Source organism: Phoenix dactylifera, chromosome 1, assembly GCF_051530095.1.
Source record: "Phoenix dactylifera cultivar Ajwa chromosome 1, Ajwa_hap1_PhDact_Kaust_v1.1, whole genome shotgun sequence".
Lineage (NCBI taxonomy): Eukaryota > Viridiplantae > Streptophyta > Magnoliopsida > Arecales > Arecaceae > Phoenix > Phoenix dactylifera.
The window spans coordinates 69,582,465-69,596,575 of record NC_143190.1 but is presented as its reverse complement, the minus strand read 5'-3'; the positions used below and the strand labels follow the sequence as shown (position 1 = coordinate 69,596,575).

Below are 14,111 nucleotides of genomic sequence, written 5' to 3'. Positions count from 1 at the left end.
CCCTCTCCCTTCTTCTTGAAATCTACCAAACTTATTTGTAAATGGGTTGTATTATAAGCTGTTGCTTGATTTGTTTGGTCAACTATAGAGATATCTTATTTTGCCAATGCATGTGCAGCTGGTCCCAAGGATACACCAATTGACCTCGTATTGGAGAAAACATATGATGCGAAAGCTGGAATCGGCATGCCTGACCTTTGAACAAAGATCTATACAAAGTTTTTGTTACAGGTTGGCAGAATTTTGCTGTCAGAACATATTTCATCTACAATCGTGTCAGCTAACTTGGAGTTTCTAAATTCTTGTTCAACTCTAGGTATCATATGACCCGTTTAACTTATGTTTTATAACTGCAAACTGGTATTCACTTTGCCGATCCTATTGCATGTTTTACTGGAATATATTAGCTTTTAGTTACGATTTGTGGGTTTACCCCCCTCACCAAACAAATCAAATAGGTGTCGGCCAATAAAGTGGAAGAAGGCAAGTTGGATTTGTCACTAGTTACAAAATGTTCATGTTTCAGTACTCTTACCATCAAGTAGGAACTCCTTTTAATATGCAACAGATAATTTACTTGATGTGTACCTTTCTTGCATTATACTTACTGTGTACCTGCTCATGAAGCATATGGATTGGACACTTTGGTGCCCCTGCAGTTTGCATCTGTCCAGGAGATTCAAACGTTCCATTCTTCAGCTCCGTAATATCCCACGGTGCAAAGTTCTGGAGTGATCAGAAAGACAAATCAAAATCATATACTTATTACAGTAAATTAGATATCAATTTGCGAAAGTTGCTTCCAAGTGGGGTCACCATGAAATGTAAAATAGTCTGATTTTTTTTTTTTGTGAAATTAACAATTTGGTGGTCTTAATATAGTGGTGATCAGGTGTCAGATAAACTCTCTTTTACATCCCAAAAACATTGAAATTATCATGGGGTCGATTAAATCTCTATTATCCTGTCTTTTCAAGTTATTGTGACCATTTCCTCGCCAATTCTTCCTCTCTTTGCATGCATGGTGTTAGGCATCTGATGGTCCCTTGAGTCGGTGTTCGGATGCTCCGCATTTTGCCTTTTTTTTTGGGCTTTTTATTTGGGGTGGGGGGTTGACGTTCAGATGATTTTGAAACGTGAGGGATATTTAGTTTTAAACGCTAGGAGCTTGATGGCGATAAGAGATCACATGTTATCATGGCACATTCTTATTCAACATGGATAAGAAATGAAAATCAAAAGGGAAAATTTTAGTGGAAAAGCTTGATTTTGTTTGGATGAAAATTTGTTCATCCTCTCTAAAATTTTCAGAGCAAATGAAAAATATACAGAAAATCCTCAAAACTTTATTCTTTCATGAAAAGGGAAGTTTTTCGAAAATCTGAAATAAGCTCTGTAAATTTCTAATTGTCTATAGAAACAAACAAATAAAGAGACTAGATTTTCCAAACAGAATAACTTATCACAGTGTTCCTTGCATGTAAACCAATCCTTAATATAATAATCAAACATTTTTTGGAAATTTCCTGTAATCAACTGTTTCTTTTAAATTAAGTTGTAAAATCTTTGAAGCTTTTGGAAGCAAAGATTTATTGTGTTCGGAAAAGAGTGCAACTGAGCAATCATAAGTTTCTGCAAAAACTTTTTCCAGCATCAATTTTGATATAATATTTGACTAATTTATATAAAAAATACAAAAAATATAACAGTGCTAAACAGGATCTAAAAGCTTTTGATCTTTCATGGAAGGGAGGCAAGCCTCTCAATGTCCTTAAATAAGGACAACTTGCAGCATGAAGTTCTAGGTGAGGGAAGATAGAATGAGGGATGGATCCGGGAGGCTTTTGGGGGATAGTTGATAGAGGATTTTGGCCTTACCGATCCCCTCATGGACAGAGCTTGACAGACTATTTTGGATGCCGTTGGGACGGACAAGAGTGCGTACCAGAGACCTGCTTGCATGGACTAGTAGGAAGCTAGACGGGCGGATTGACGGAGGATTGGTTTGGAGGATGAGAGTGCATCCTCGGGTGGTGGTTTTTCTTTGGAAGGTGGCTTGGGGTTGCCTACCTACCAAGAATATGCTTGCTAGACGAGGGATGTGGATGACCACGATGTGTGAGGTATGCTCGGAGATTGAGGAGACTATCAATCACGCTCTCTTTCGGTGCCCTACAGCCATGCAGATCTGGAGATGTTCACAGGTGCCAGTCCATTTGGAGTGGATTCGGTGGAGGACCTGCTTTAGTATCTGAGAGATTCCCTCCGGAGGCCGAGTACTGCAGAGATGGGGATCGTGGTGGTTACTTGGCTTATTATATCTGGTTGACAGCAACGACTGATTGTTTGAGGGCATAAGGTCGTCTTCACAGGTCGTGATAGACCAAGCCATGCAGTATGTGGCAGAGGTTACTAGTTTGGCCACGTTGTCCTCATTGGGAGAGTCAGGGATATCTGGGGTACCTGCTCCGCTGTCTCAGCGTCCAGGTTCATCTATTTCTCTTGGGTACCCCCACATTCTGGTTATCTTAAGGTGAATTCCAATGGCGGCATGGCGGGGGATGACACTTCTGGAGGCATGGGTTTTGTGATCAGGGATCATGGGGGCAGATTTATTGCAGCCGGAAGGAGGAGCACACCTGGTCTAACAGTAGTGGGGGCGGAACTCCGGACAGCATGGGACGGTATTATGTATGCAAGACGAGTGTTGGGGGCTGACAGCTTATTTCTTGAGGGTGATTCATTCATTGTGATTGACTGGATCCGGAGAGCGGACAGGTATGGGATGGCCATCCATTGATACGGAACACCCGCACATTGGTGAGGAAGTTGACCTCCTTCCGAATAGCTCATATGTATCGGAAGGCGAATAGTGCAGCTGACTATGTCGTCTGGTACTCCGGAAAGGTTCTTTGGACAAGCTTAGCCAGTATTCCACAGTATCTGTACTGCTTACTTTCATGAGATTTGGCTGATTGTACTCACATTAGAGCTCTATGAATGGAAAGTCGTTTTGATGAGGGGAAAAAAAAAAACAAAGAGAGTACAAGGCATGCAGATGCACCACCTTCTCTCCCATGGTATAAGCAAACTTAGAATGAGATGAAGCCAATGGATCAGCTGGTTGGCCTACTCCTTTGGAGATTATGACCAACATGGAATCGGTGAACAGCCTTGGCAATTCATTTAATATGCAGCAGAAGAGACCGTGAAAACTGTGATCACCATCGACTTTGAAACACCTCGCATCGAAAGATTGGTAGCCTTTAGATCCCAGTAGCTGCATTGTTACTCTTCCACATACTGAGTTCTGCTTCAGGGGCTGAACCATGGACCAAGCTTCCTAGAACCGGCTAACAGCACCCTTGCACTATAATCTCTTATAATGAATCCAGTACCAGCACTTCCATCTTTTTTCGTCAAAAGTTGGTCGCACTGACGCAAAGAGGTGAGGAAATCTAAGTCGCAGTTGAGGGGTTCCAGAGGATCACCAGTGTTTCGTGCCGGGGTTATCGATTGAAGAAATGGTAGCCTTCGAGCGCTAGCCGGAGTGCCATCTTCGCTATGGAAGGAAGGACAGTGAATTTTCAGATAGAAAGACACTTGAATTCCCTTCCATTAGACAGCATCCAACCCATATACATGATGATAGATTTATCAGCATCAGTGACCAAGTGGTTGGGTAAGTGCAGAGTCCTTTCAAGTTTGTAATATCCAACTCACGATCAAAGGTCACAACAAAATTTCTGATCCTCTTGGAGCAAGAAGGGACTTGCATTCTGTTAATCTATTCCAAATTGCCAATCCATCCACCAGAGGAACATTGCGCGAGTCGCTACCTTGGATTTCCCCATCCAGCTGAAAGCTCGAGAATAATTATCCATGCTGTTAGTTCATTGCGTGGAAACCCATTTATAAACATCTTTTGGCTTCACTTCAGTCTTCAGATAGCCAATTGAATCCCCAGCAAAGTTTGGCACTGTAACGACCTATCGATATTGGCATTTATGATATATTATTCTGTACCATCTCAGATGCGAAAATATAACCAAGAGCCCGAGTTGTTCCACCGAGGTTCATTGGATACAAAATCAGAAACTTTCATGCCAGATCTGCAGCTATCAACATCAATCACAATGGGAAGCTTATTATTCAGTGGAGCCGTGGAAAGCCATGGATAGATTTCTGCATCTACCAGCATCCATCTAAAATTGTGTTTGATGACCTAAACACTTTCTGTTGTAGCTTTCCAGATAGCAGAAGACTGTCTACCAACTCTCTATGCATTTCATTCACCATTTGAATCAATGCTCAGAATCAAGGTCCGCCGTACCGGTACCGGTCGGCGTACCGGTGGCCGGCCGGACCGGTACGGTACCGGTCCGGTCCGGTCCGTACCGGCCGGTACCGGTCCTGTACCGGCCGGTACTCGGTGGTTTCAAAAACCACAGCGCGCGGCGCTGTGGTTCTAAAAAAATAAAAAAAAAATCATACTGGTGCGAACCGGCTGGTTCGCACCGGTACGAGGCCGGTACCGGCCGGTACGGGCGCCGAACCGGCCGGTACGGGCGCCGAACCGGCCGGTACGGGCGCCGAACCGGCCGGTACGCACCCGTACCGGCCGGTTCGGATAAAAAACCGGGAAATACCGGTTTTTTATCCGTTCCGGTACCGGTCCACGGCCGGACCGGTACGTACCGGCCCGTACCGGCCGGTACGGCATTCCATGCTCAGAATAGTTAACCTTACACCATACTGATTCCGGTTGGAGCAGTAGGTGTCCAGCAGCTTTGCTGAGTAATATTGTGCACCTAGATTCTCTCTTCCTGTCGGCAGGACAAGTTGATAACTTGAGCTTGCATCCAAATAGGGACTTAATATTACTATCACTTCGCACACAATGGCAGCGAATTTCTTTGGAAGAAAAATGCTAAAGATCGCCTGCCAGCGCTCGGTTCACAAGTCATGATGTGGAAATCCATGATCGGCTTAGCAGCAGGCGGAGCCTGATTAATGGATTCAAGAAAAAGAATGAAGATTATAATCACATTGAGGAAGAATTGATTGATATAATCCCATTTGATACTCGTAAGTAAATTCCTAATATCTATTTCTTCTCCCTTTTAGGTAATGGATGAATTAAGTGAAGCTCAATATTTACATTTTTTTCACAATATTTTATTTTTTAAAATATTTAATGAACATATTTATGAGGTGATAAATATGCATGGTGTCCATGAGACAGGATAAAAGCGTTTGAAAATTCCAAAAACCATACCATTAGAGGCATGAAAGTTGTCTGAATCTGCCAAAGTGAACACAAAGTAGGATGTTTTTGACAAATCTTTGATAAGCAAATAAAAAGTCTCTGAAGGGCATATATGCAAAAGTGTCTAGAATCTATTGCTTTCTCGAGAAGAAGACGACCAGTGCCGTCAAGGCTATCAGCCCAAATTACCTACTATACTATCCCGCCTGGGCCGCTCAATTCTTGCAGGCTAACCAAGCCCAGCCCATGTAATTAGAGCCCACGACCCGACCCATTCGACCGGCAACTAAAATTAAAAAGAAAAAAAATAGAAAAGAGTAAGCCTTTAGATGGCTCAGGCCGGCACGAAAAATTTCAAGCCAAATTCAAGTTTAATTACATAGCCCATTTATTTTTCGGGCCGGGCTCGAATACATCATTAGCCCGGGCCTAAACCCGAGCTTCAATAAGGCCAGATTTAGAGCCCCAATGCAAGCCCAAACCCAACCCAGCCACTACTCCGTGACATCTGGGCTATGGCGAGGGAGGGAAGAGCCTTCCAAGCCAAGGATGTCTTCCGAGAAGCCAATAGGGCCGCGAATTGGGTAGCTGCTTATGCAGCCAGTCATTTCGGGGGTACTCTGTAGGTTGGGGACGGTGAGGTACCTCGAGCACTTCGGAGCATTTTATTTTTTGATTTTATTGGATGCATTCATACTCATCATGTATGAGTTTACCTACTCTAGAAAAAGAAAAAAAACCGACCTAGTTCGCTACTTCTTTTATTCTGTCTATTCCTTCAACTTCGAACTCCCAAATACAGATTTCTTATCACTTTCTAGGGCTAGGGTTCTCCTCCTTCACCGTTCTCCACCTCTCCTCGTCCTCAATTCCTCTTATTTCTGCTAGTCCCTCTTCGTCATCTACCGGTTGGTCTTTTGTCAATCTTCCTTAAAGTTTGTCCATTATCTCTGTTCGCTAGTCACTGGTTGTCGGCCATCCAATCAAGACAAAGTCACAAAGAGGAGCCCCCGACCCTCCTACGCCGACCGACTGCAGTTCCATTGAAGACCAGAGGACTTGAGATACCGTGATCTCTCTTCCCACTCACTTTCATCTTCATTTTCACCATAATTAGGGAAGTACTCATTTGGTCATTCCTCAGTCTAAATCTTCATTTTCTCTAGACAAAGCAAGAATTAGCTATAGTATCTTTGCTTCCTTAGTTTAGATCTGATTAGCGATTAAATAGGGCAGTGATAGATTATAGGCAAATGTCTAAATCTATATGTTCGGTCTGGGGAGGTTACTGGTTAGGCAAACTATATTCTTTTTGTTTTGGGGTGTTTATCGATGCCGCTGTTTTCCTCTTCAGGGCAGATTCCGTTTTTATTAGCTTCAGGGGAAAAAGAGAACCCAGATTGGATGCCTTTTGCAGACCGAACGTCTGAAACAGAAAGTTTAATACTATTTAGTTTTTGTGAAAGCTTGATATCTAACTCTGTTTTTATTAGATTGATGATTTTGTGAATACCAAACTGAAAGTTTAATACTATTTAATTTTAGTGGTTTTAGTATAATTTACATCTCAAAAATATCTGAGATCAAGAGAACACACAAACATATATATATATATATATATATATATATATATATATATATATAGAGAGAGAGAGAGAGAGAGAGAGAGAGAGAGAGATCTTAGCACAAGGATGGACAAGATGTTATTCAAGCATAATGCTGAGTTCCATCAGGCTGGGCCAATTGGACTCAGTCCAGGCTCAGGCCTGAAGTTTTATAAAATTTTCGAGCCTAAGCCCAGCCTGAAATCCGGTAAAAGATTCAGACCGGGCTTGGATAGGGGTGTGGCCCGGCCCATTTCCAGCCCTACTAAGGCCCAGTGCTGGCCTAGAACACAGCACTTACATAGCACACTTGCCTGGTTACTGGTTAGGGAAGCATTTCAGCTTAAGATGACATGGTGCTGATGAAAGACAAATTCTTTAACATTGAAATTTTTCAGTGCATAGCATGCCTTCACTACAATTTGTTAAGAATTAACTAAGCAACGTAAACCTGGAGGGCAATTCAAGATATTAAACCTGCCAACCATGACAGGAAGACTAATACATAAACCCGGAGGGCAAGGTGCCAACTTATCCAACTGGTAAAGTTCTTGGCAGTTGGACCAAGTTACCTGGGATCAAATCCTGCCTTCACTAGGACTTGGGGGTTAGGGGTACTTCTGGGACAGCCATCCCTGTTGTGTAGCTCCAATGGAGGGAGATAACCAAGGCCTCAATGCTTAGTCAGTATTATGCAGCTGATCCCACCTGCCAGGCGTGCTCGAATCAAATTCTTCCTTAAAAATTCAAATCCAGAGAGAACAGATTTTCTTTTATTATGAAATGCATTTCTGGTACCATGTTTTGGTGTTGATTGGTGTTACCCTACCTGCATTAACAGAGTACAGACAAACTAATTTCAGAACATTTCCACTAATATCAACATTTTATAAGGACGATGTAAATTGTTATAATTAAAGCATTAGATCAAGAGAGGCAACAATCATAATCCTGAAAACCCCCTCCCCCAACAAAATAAAATAAAATAAAAGTAATCATGCACTCTATGATACCAACAAAGAGAAAATTTAAGCATGTTGCAGATTAATTCAATATGGGCTCGTTTGGTTCGCAGGAAGCATTTTTCCTCCTAGGAATATGATTCCTGGGAAGTAGATTCCTAGGAAGAAGATGCCTAGGAAAATACTTTTGGCATGTTTGGTTGACCATGGAAAAATGATAAATTTCCAAAGTGCTTATGTTTGGTTGACCATCCACTTTCCTGGGAAAATTATGTATAATTCCTATTATACATTTAATAAAAATTAGGTCTTTAATGCCTCTTTAATGCTTCTTTAATGCTGAAGGGTATTTTTAAAAAAAAATAAAAATGGAGTGATTCCCACCTCATGGGAAAGTAACTTTCCCATGTTTCTCATGGGAAAAAACTTTCCCATGAAATGTGGGAATCATATTCCCATGGGAATACAACTTTCCCATCTCTCTCCTTTAAAAACTATTTTCATAAAGATTGGGCTATGGTGTCTATGAAAACCACCTGAATAAAGTGGCCCACTTTCACATTGGCCCAGGAGGATTCGAGTTGCGGGAGGGCTTCTTTATGTATCTTGTGTGGGCCAATGGGTTGGGTCTCCTTTGGTTTGTGCTGGGTTGGTTGGGTCCCTGCCTGCCTTTCTTTTTTTGCTCTCTCTCTCTTGTATTTTCTCTCTTTCCTGCTCTGTGCTCCTTCAAACTTTCTCCTTTTCATTCATGCCTATTTCGTCTCTAATGAAATGTATAGTGACTCCCCCCCATCCACTGGTGCTTTGCTTAAAAAAAAATGCTGACCTTAAAGAAATTAAGAGAAAAACATCAATCTAAAGGAGTGGGGTGGGGGACTATAGTTATTCTAGCAAGCATGAATCAACAAACCTGAATAGAGACACACGTGGGACACACATACTATACATAGTAGTGGGACTTCTTTAGTTGATAGTTGAATGTTCAAGCAAGCAGAACGAATAGGGGGCAGTCTAAAAACTTCCAGATATCATGCAAGCATAGATTAATTATGAAATGACAAATATACTATATAGTCTTGTAGTCCATTTCTCATTGCACAGAGCATCTTGGTATTAGTAATGATGAGCATGATGAATAACAATTATTTGCATAATTAACTAACAGCTACTACTTACCTTCCTTCAAAGCAACAGACATGTAGCATACTGTTAGCCTTATCACCTTTATGACCATCAAGATTATAATCAGAGGGATGGTGCAAAAATAATCTAAAGCCATTTTGGCTAGGTACCATACAATTGTCATCAAGGAACATTCAATCTATGACATTGTTTTGCAATTCTTTTTTCTTACTTCTCGTCAAAACCAATCAACCTGTGGAAGCCATATCATACATACTATTGATTTAACTTGATCTCAAGGCCGGCCCAACCCTTAGGCGACTGAGGCGGTCGCCTAAGGCCCCGGCCCAAAGAAGGCCCACCGTAGGGAAGGCCTCAAAGACAAAACATAAAGAAAAAAAAGCCCCCCTTAGTGAGTTCGCCTTAGGCCGGCCCAGGAAAAGCCTCAAAGACATAACAGAAAAAAAAGAGCCCCCCCTTAGTGAGTTCGCCTTAGGCCTCCAAATGCATTGGGCAGCTCCTGCTTGATCTTATCTTTTTATTTTTTTTATTTTAATCTTCAATAATCTGCATTACAAAATTATAGAAGTTATTTATGGTTTTGCCCTAAACAAGAAAAAAATTTTGACCCTAGCAGAACCATCATGGTCATCAGCTAGCTGAAATGATTCAAATGAAACAATTTCAGTTATAAGCTACCTGAATGAAAAATTAAATTTGAAACAATAATCCAAAGACTCCTTAGTATACCGGTAAAAACATCAGGAATTCACCAGCACATAAGAAAGCCTAAGAGACTTATGCCCAAGAGCTCTTGTAGATATGCTGGCGAGTGAGGGAGCCAGTTCCAGCTGATCAGAATCTCAGTATTCGTAAGTAAATCCTCAAAGCCTATATATGCTACTTTGCATTGCTGCCCAAGTGCTCTAACCAGTCCAACATTTGTATTTTTAATAAAGAATAGATCCATCAAACCCAAAATTAATAAATGAAAGACAATGAGAAACAAGATCATGAAGGCAGCTTTAACACACAATCAATATCGGTAACCATGCAATTCCATAACCAAGAGTTTAAGCATCTTGAATGCCAGCTTAGAAAGATCCAAACCAATTCGTAAGCGTCTGGTACTACTCCCAGAGAAGTCTGATTACACTTGTAGCAAACAACCTTTTTTTCACATCATTATACTTTAGTCTGATGGTTATGGTTTATCTCTTTAGCAATATCACACCACCTTTAAATAAGACGCATAGACTGTGTGCACTTTCAATGCAGTCAGCTTCCATACATAAAAAAGCACTAGATTCAAGATAAGATTGAAGAGATACCTTTAAGGAAACCAATATTAGAATGGCTCCTCTGAAAACCTCAGAGATGATTATCGAATTCCCATCTTTATCTTCGTCAATCTCATATGTTATCAGATAAATTCATCTATATGTCAGCAATGAGACAAATGTATTAATGGAGAGCAGAATGTCCGGGGGTTCCAAGAAAGGCACACAGGTATGTCTGAGTACTTGTCAAAATCCATGATAAAAGGCTACCAAGTCCTTACAGTTCTGATGTCAGCATTATAAACTAAGTTGGCTTAGAAACTGAAAACATCTCCCGACCAGCTCTTCTTATCTTATAATATACTAGCAAATTATGCATTTTATCAACTGTGCAAAGCCCTGGCTTCAATCTTACAATGCAGATTGGAACCCTCAGGAAGTCCTAATGGTGCGTTGTTACATGAGCAGTTATCAACCGTATAGAGCTCCCAGTCTTTTATGCTGCATTTCTCCAAAGCAGCAACCAACCTCTGTCCTCCCATCTCCGGTGGATACATCCCATCTGGGCTAACAAGCACTGCTCCAGTATAAGACAGCCCAGCAGCCTGAGCAGCACCACGATAATGAAACAAACCCCAGCTGAGATCATCGCAGACATCTATTATGGTCCAAAACTCTTTTGAAACTACACCATTATCCAACACGCTGAAGTAAAATGTGCCTGGAACATTTGCTCTCCTCACTCGATACCTTCTTCTCCTCCACACCAGTTTCCCTTCAAGGGTCCTGACTTGAAAAACTGGCTCATACCAAAATGACCCCTTAGCCTTTCCCCTATAGAAGAGTTGATACTGACAAGGAAATTGGTCATATGCCGGATTTTGGCCCGCTATGACCCGCCAACTCCAATCCAGATCACCCAACCAACCAATAAAGAGGTCTTCTGCAATTTCATGGGTCAAAGCCTCTCCCCTGAACATGGATAAAGGAGCTACTGAGGGCTTGCTTGGGATCTCAGCATCCAATTCAAGACAATTGTTCTTTTGCAACACACACAGAGAAAAGGCCTCTAGAGTTGGACTCTCATAAGAGGCAACACAGAGATAATTGCATACCTGATCTGTTGGAGAACAGGTATTTAAACATTGAAGAGCCTTCCTGCAGTTGGGATCAAGCAGACAGTTTAGTATCTTCGAGCCACAATTTTTTATCATGCAATTAAGAGTGGAGAGTCCCTTGGCCCTTAAGTTCTTCAGTATTGGAATAGGTTTTATGTAAGTGTTAATAATGACAAGTAAACAAAATCTAATATCATCAGAATTATGCCTCTCCCAAGCATCTGATACAGTTCTAACAACTTCTAAGGATTCTTTTCTGCTTCTTGGTTCTACAATGTCGCCTAGTTTGCTAAACATGTTTTCTTCTCCTTTTGTTCTAGCATATGATCCTCCTAGTTTGTTTCTCATGGATGGAGATGATTCAAAGCAGATGACATTTGGAATGCTTGCGCTATTTGTCTGCAGCCATTCAACTGATTCCTGATTCTTGATTGCAACATTGACCAACATATCTGAACGGGCTAATTCTTTTCTGAGATTTTCACAATTTGTATCATTAGAATGAATAGATTTATCGCTAAATACAAGCATTTCAAATCCTTCATCCACCCACTTTAGCCTATTTGCCTGCAACAAGATGCAAGATAAAAAGAGGCAGTGATCAGCAAATTGAATTCCGTCCTTGCTTCAGCTGCTGTCTTTAGGTCCATATCACAGAAAGAAAGATACTCTTTTTAGGTAGCATGGAATACCAAATATATCTTTATATTCGCCATCACTGAATACAAGCAGACTATGTTAAATGTATGAAAACATCCCCCATAACAATGAATTGCAACAAAAGCACACAGATTTATGGAATATTACATATTTGTGGCAAAAGATAAAGTAAAACACATCCATGAGTTAACAATGCATCCGTTGTCATGACAAAGGTCCAAAAACAGGTCAGAGGACCAAAATTACAGTATATAGTTTTTATGACATCAAGGTGTCATGCATTATGAGGTCCTTTAATTTTTTTTCTCAACACTTCATGGGATTCAGTCGATGTTGTTTAAAAGTATTCAGTTGTTAGATTTCAGGCATGTGACTTAGGTTCATTGGGAAATTAGTTAGTCCAAGATCAAATAATATCGGGTTTTGCTAAATTCCTAATCAAAGGAAAAACTAATTTCATCTGGTTGAAGTTGTAAAAGCTAGGAATTTAGTTCTAAAACTAAGTATAAAGTCTTCCCCACGTGGCTATAGAATTGCTGAATTCTTTACCGTTCCAACAATTTATACTCAAATTCCAGGCAATACCTTTGTGAACTATTATTGTTTTCTTCTTGATTCAAGGTACAAATTCTTTAGCTGAAATTATATTCGGAGACAGTTGATAATGTTAAACAACCCATGCCTCCGAAACCCAAAAAGGATGCCTTGCCTGGCCTTTAATGATATTCCCAATACCGTTCCTACTCTAATATAACAACTAATGGTCCACTAACTGTAGCATCAATGGGTGAAGCAACCTTTGAGTTCCATATGGGCTGCTTCCGAACTCCCCAATAAATTCCAAATCACATGGCTTCAACAGAAAAACAAAAACAAAAATAAACATAAAATCACAAATTTTAAAACTTTACGATCAATTTAATCTTTGATAAGTGTAGCATCGAATCGAATGAAGCGTTCACTCACCGTGTGAAGCATGACCTGCTCCCAGGGAGCATTCTTCAGCGGGCTGACGCTTCCTTCCCCCACCACCGCGACGATCCTCACCGATGCAGTTGGAATCTTCTCCTCTCCCATAAGGGCTCGAATTGGCTCCCGGATCCGAGCCCGGAGGGCCGATTTCCGGCGAGGAGACTGAGAAGCGGTTCCCCGGCCACCCAGAACCTCGTTGGCGGTGGTCCAATTGATCCAGATGGAGGAAGGGATTCGTCGGCGGGGAGGGTGGAGAAGGCAAGCATCGAGGACCAGCGGAGTCGCCATTTGCGAATAGCTTGGAAGTGTCGAGAACTCGGTTTCTCGGTGCGACGATGTTCTTCTTTCTTTGGATAGGTTTTAGGTCACGACACCACCCGGTTATCGTGTCTCGCGTTCCTCTCCTTTTCTTGCAGCAGAACGACAAGGTTGTACTAAAAAAATTTCATTTCTTAATTTTTATTTAAAGAGAAAAGGGATAACTCCCACCTAGTTCACTGAGATAGCGAAAAAACACACACGCAAGAAAAAATAATAAAAATAAAAAGCCTCGGAACCTGAATTACATCAAAACAAGATGAAAATTATTTTACTAAAATTAAAGAATAAAACATTTGTGAAAGAACAAGTAACAATTCAAGTCAGCACTAATTCTGCAAGGACAACGAAGCTTTCATATCCAAGATAAGCCCTTCATCAGTTCAAAAAATGTTTAAATTTTTCAGAATTCGGGCCACTATAGCTAAAATAATATAAACTAGGTTTTTTGTTATTTTTCGTTCCAGCCTCTGGTGTAAATACCCAGATAGCAGCTACGACACAAAGAAACTTGAACAATAGAATTAACTTTTAATATTTTTGATGCCAACCTTTAAAATGAATGTCAAGTAGCTGTTTCAAAGTTTAAAGCAATATAGAGTAATAAAATCAATTTTAACATTATTCAAATGAAATACATAAATCTCCTCACAATTCTTCTTAATCTGAACATTCTAAACATTTTAAACAATCCACGACTACTCTTTTTCTTTCTTCTTTACTTCTTCACCCAACACCTTAAATCCAACCTATAGAAGCCCATCAGATGCCTTGACAAAATGCAACTAGACTACATTCCACTTTAT

General features: G+C 40.9%; 2 protein-coding genes across 9 annotated transcripts in view; one reads left to right on the top strand and one right to left on the bottom strand.

The window, feature by feature from the left end:
* LOC120110418 (uncharacterized) overlaps window positions 1–976 on the top strand; it is a 66,229-nt gene extending 65,253 nt beyond the window's left edge. For 3 of the 5 annotated variants that reach the window (XM_088711189.2, XM_088711185.2, XM_088711176.2), the window contains one exon: window positions 119–581. In XM_088711189.2, coding sequence (XP_088567315.1) covers window positions 119–201 — 83 coding nt within the window. In that variant the 3' untranslated portion in view covers window positions 202–581. Of the gene's footprint in view, window positions 1–118; window positions 582–627 lie in introns of those variants that run through there. The other 2 variants (XR_015973385.2, XM_088711177.2) reach the window with 2 other exon arrangements.
* Window positions 977–7,233: 6,257 nt separating this feature from the next.
* Window positions 7,234–13,365, bottom strand: LOC103720580 (violaxanthin de-epoxidase-like protein). 4 transcript variants are annotated; one of them, XM_088711174.2, is made up of 4 exons: window positions 12,982–13,365; window positions 10,289–11,922; window positions 7,672–7,702; window positions 7,234–7,581 (listed from the first exon to the last, which is right to left on the bottom strand). In XM_088711174.2, the coding sequence occupies exons 1-2, from the start codon at window positions 13,273–13,275 to the stop codon at window positions 10,621–10,623; spliced, it is 1,596 nt and encodes a 531-aa protein (XP_088567300.1). In that variant the 5' UTR covers window positions 13,276–13,365; the 3' UTR covers window positions 7,234–7,581; window positions 7,672–7,702; window positions 10,289–10,620. The 4 variants fall into 4 exon arrangements, 3 of the variants coding, with proteins under 3 accessions (XP_088567300.1, XP_088567299.1, XP_088567301.1); XM_088711173.2 differs by having other exon boundaries at window positions 7,234–7,702; XM_088711175.2 differs by lacking the exon at window positions 7,672–7,702.
* Window positions 13,366–14,111: the final 746 nt, after the last annotated feature.

Coding starts and splice junctions, on each gene's coding strand:
- LOC103720580 (XM_088711173.2), bottom strand. CDS start 13,275: ATGGCGACTCCGCTGGTCCTCGATGCTTGCCTTCTCCACCCTCCCCGC. Junction 11,923..12,981: donor AGCAGGTCATGCTTCACACG/GTGAGTGAACGC, acceptor ATCTTGTTGCAG/GCAAATAGGCTAAAGTGGGT.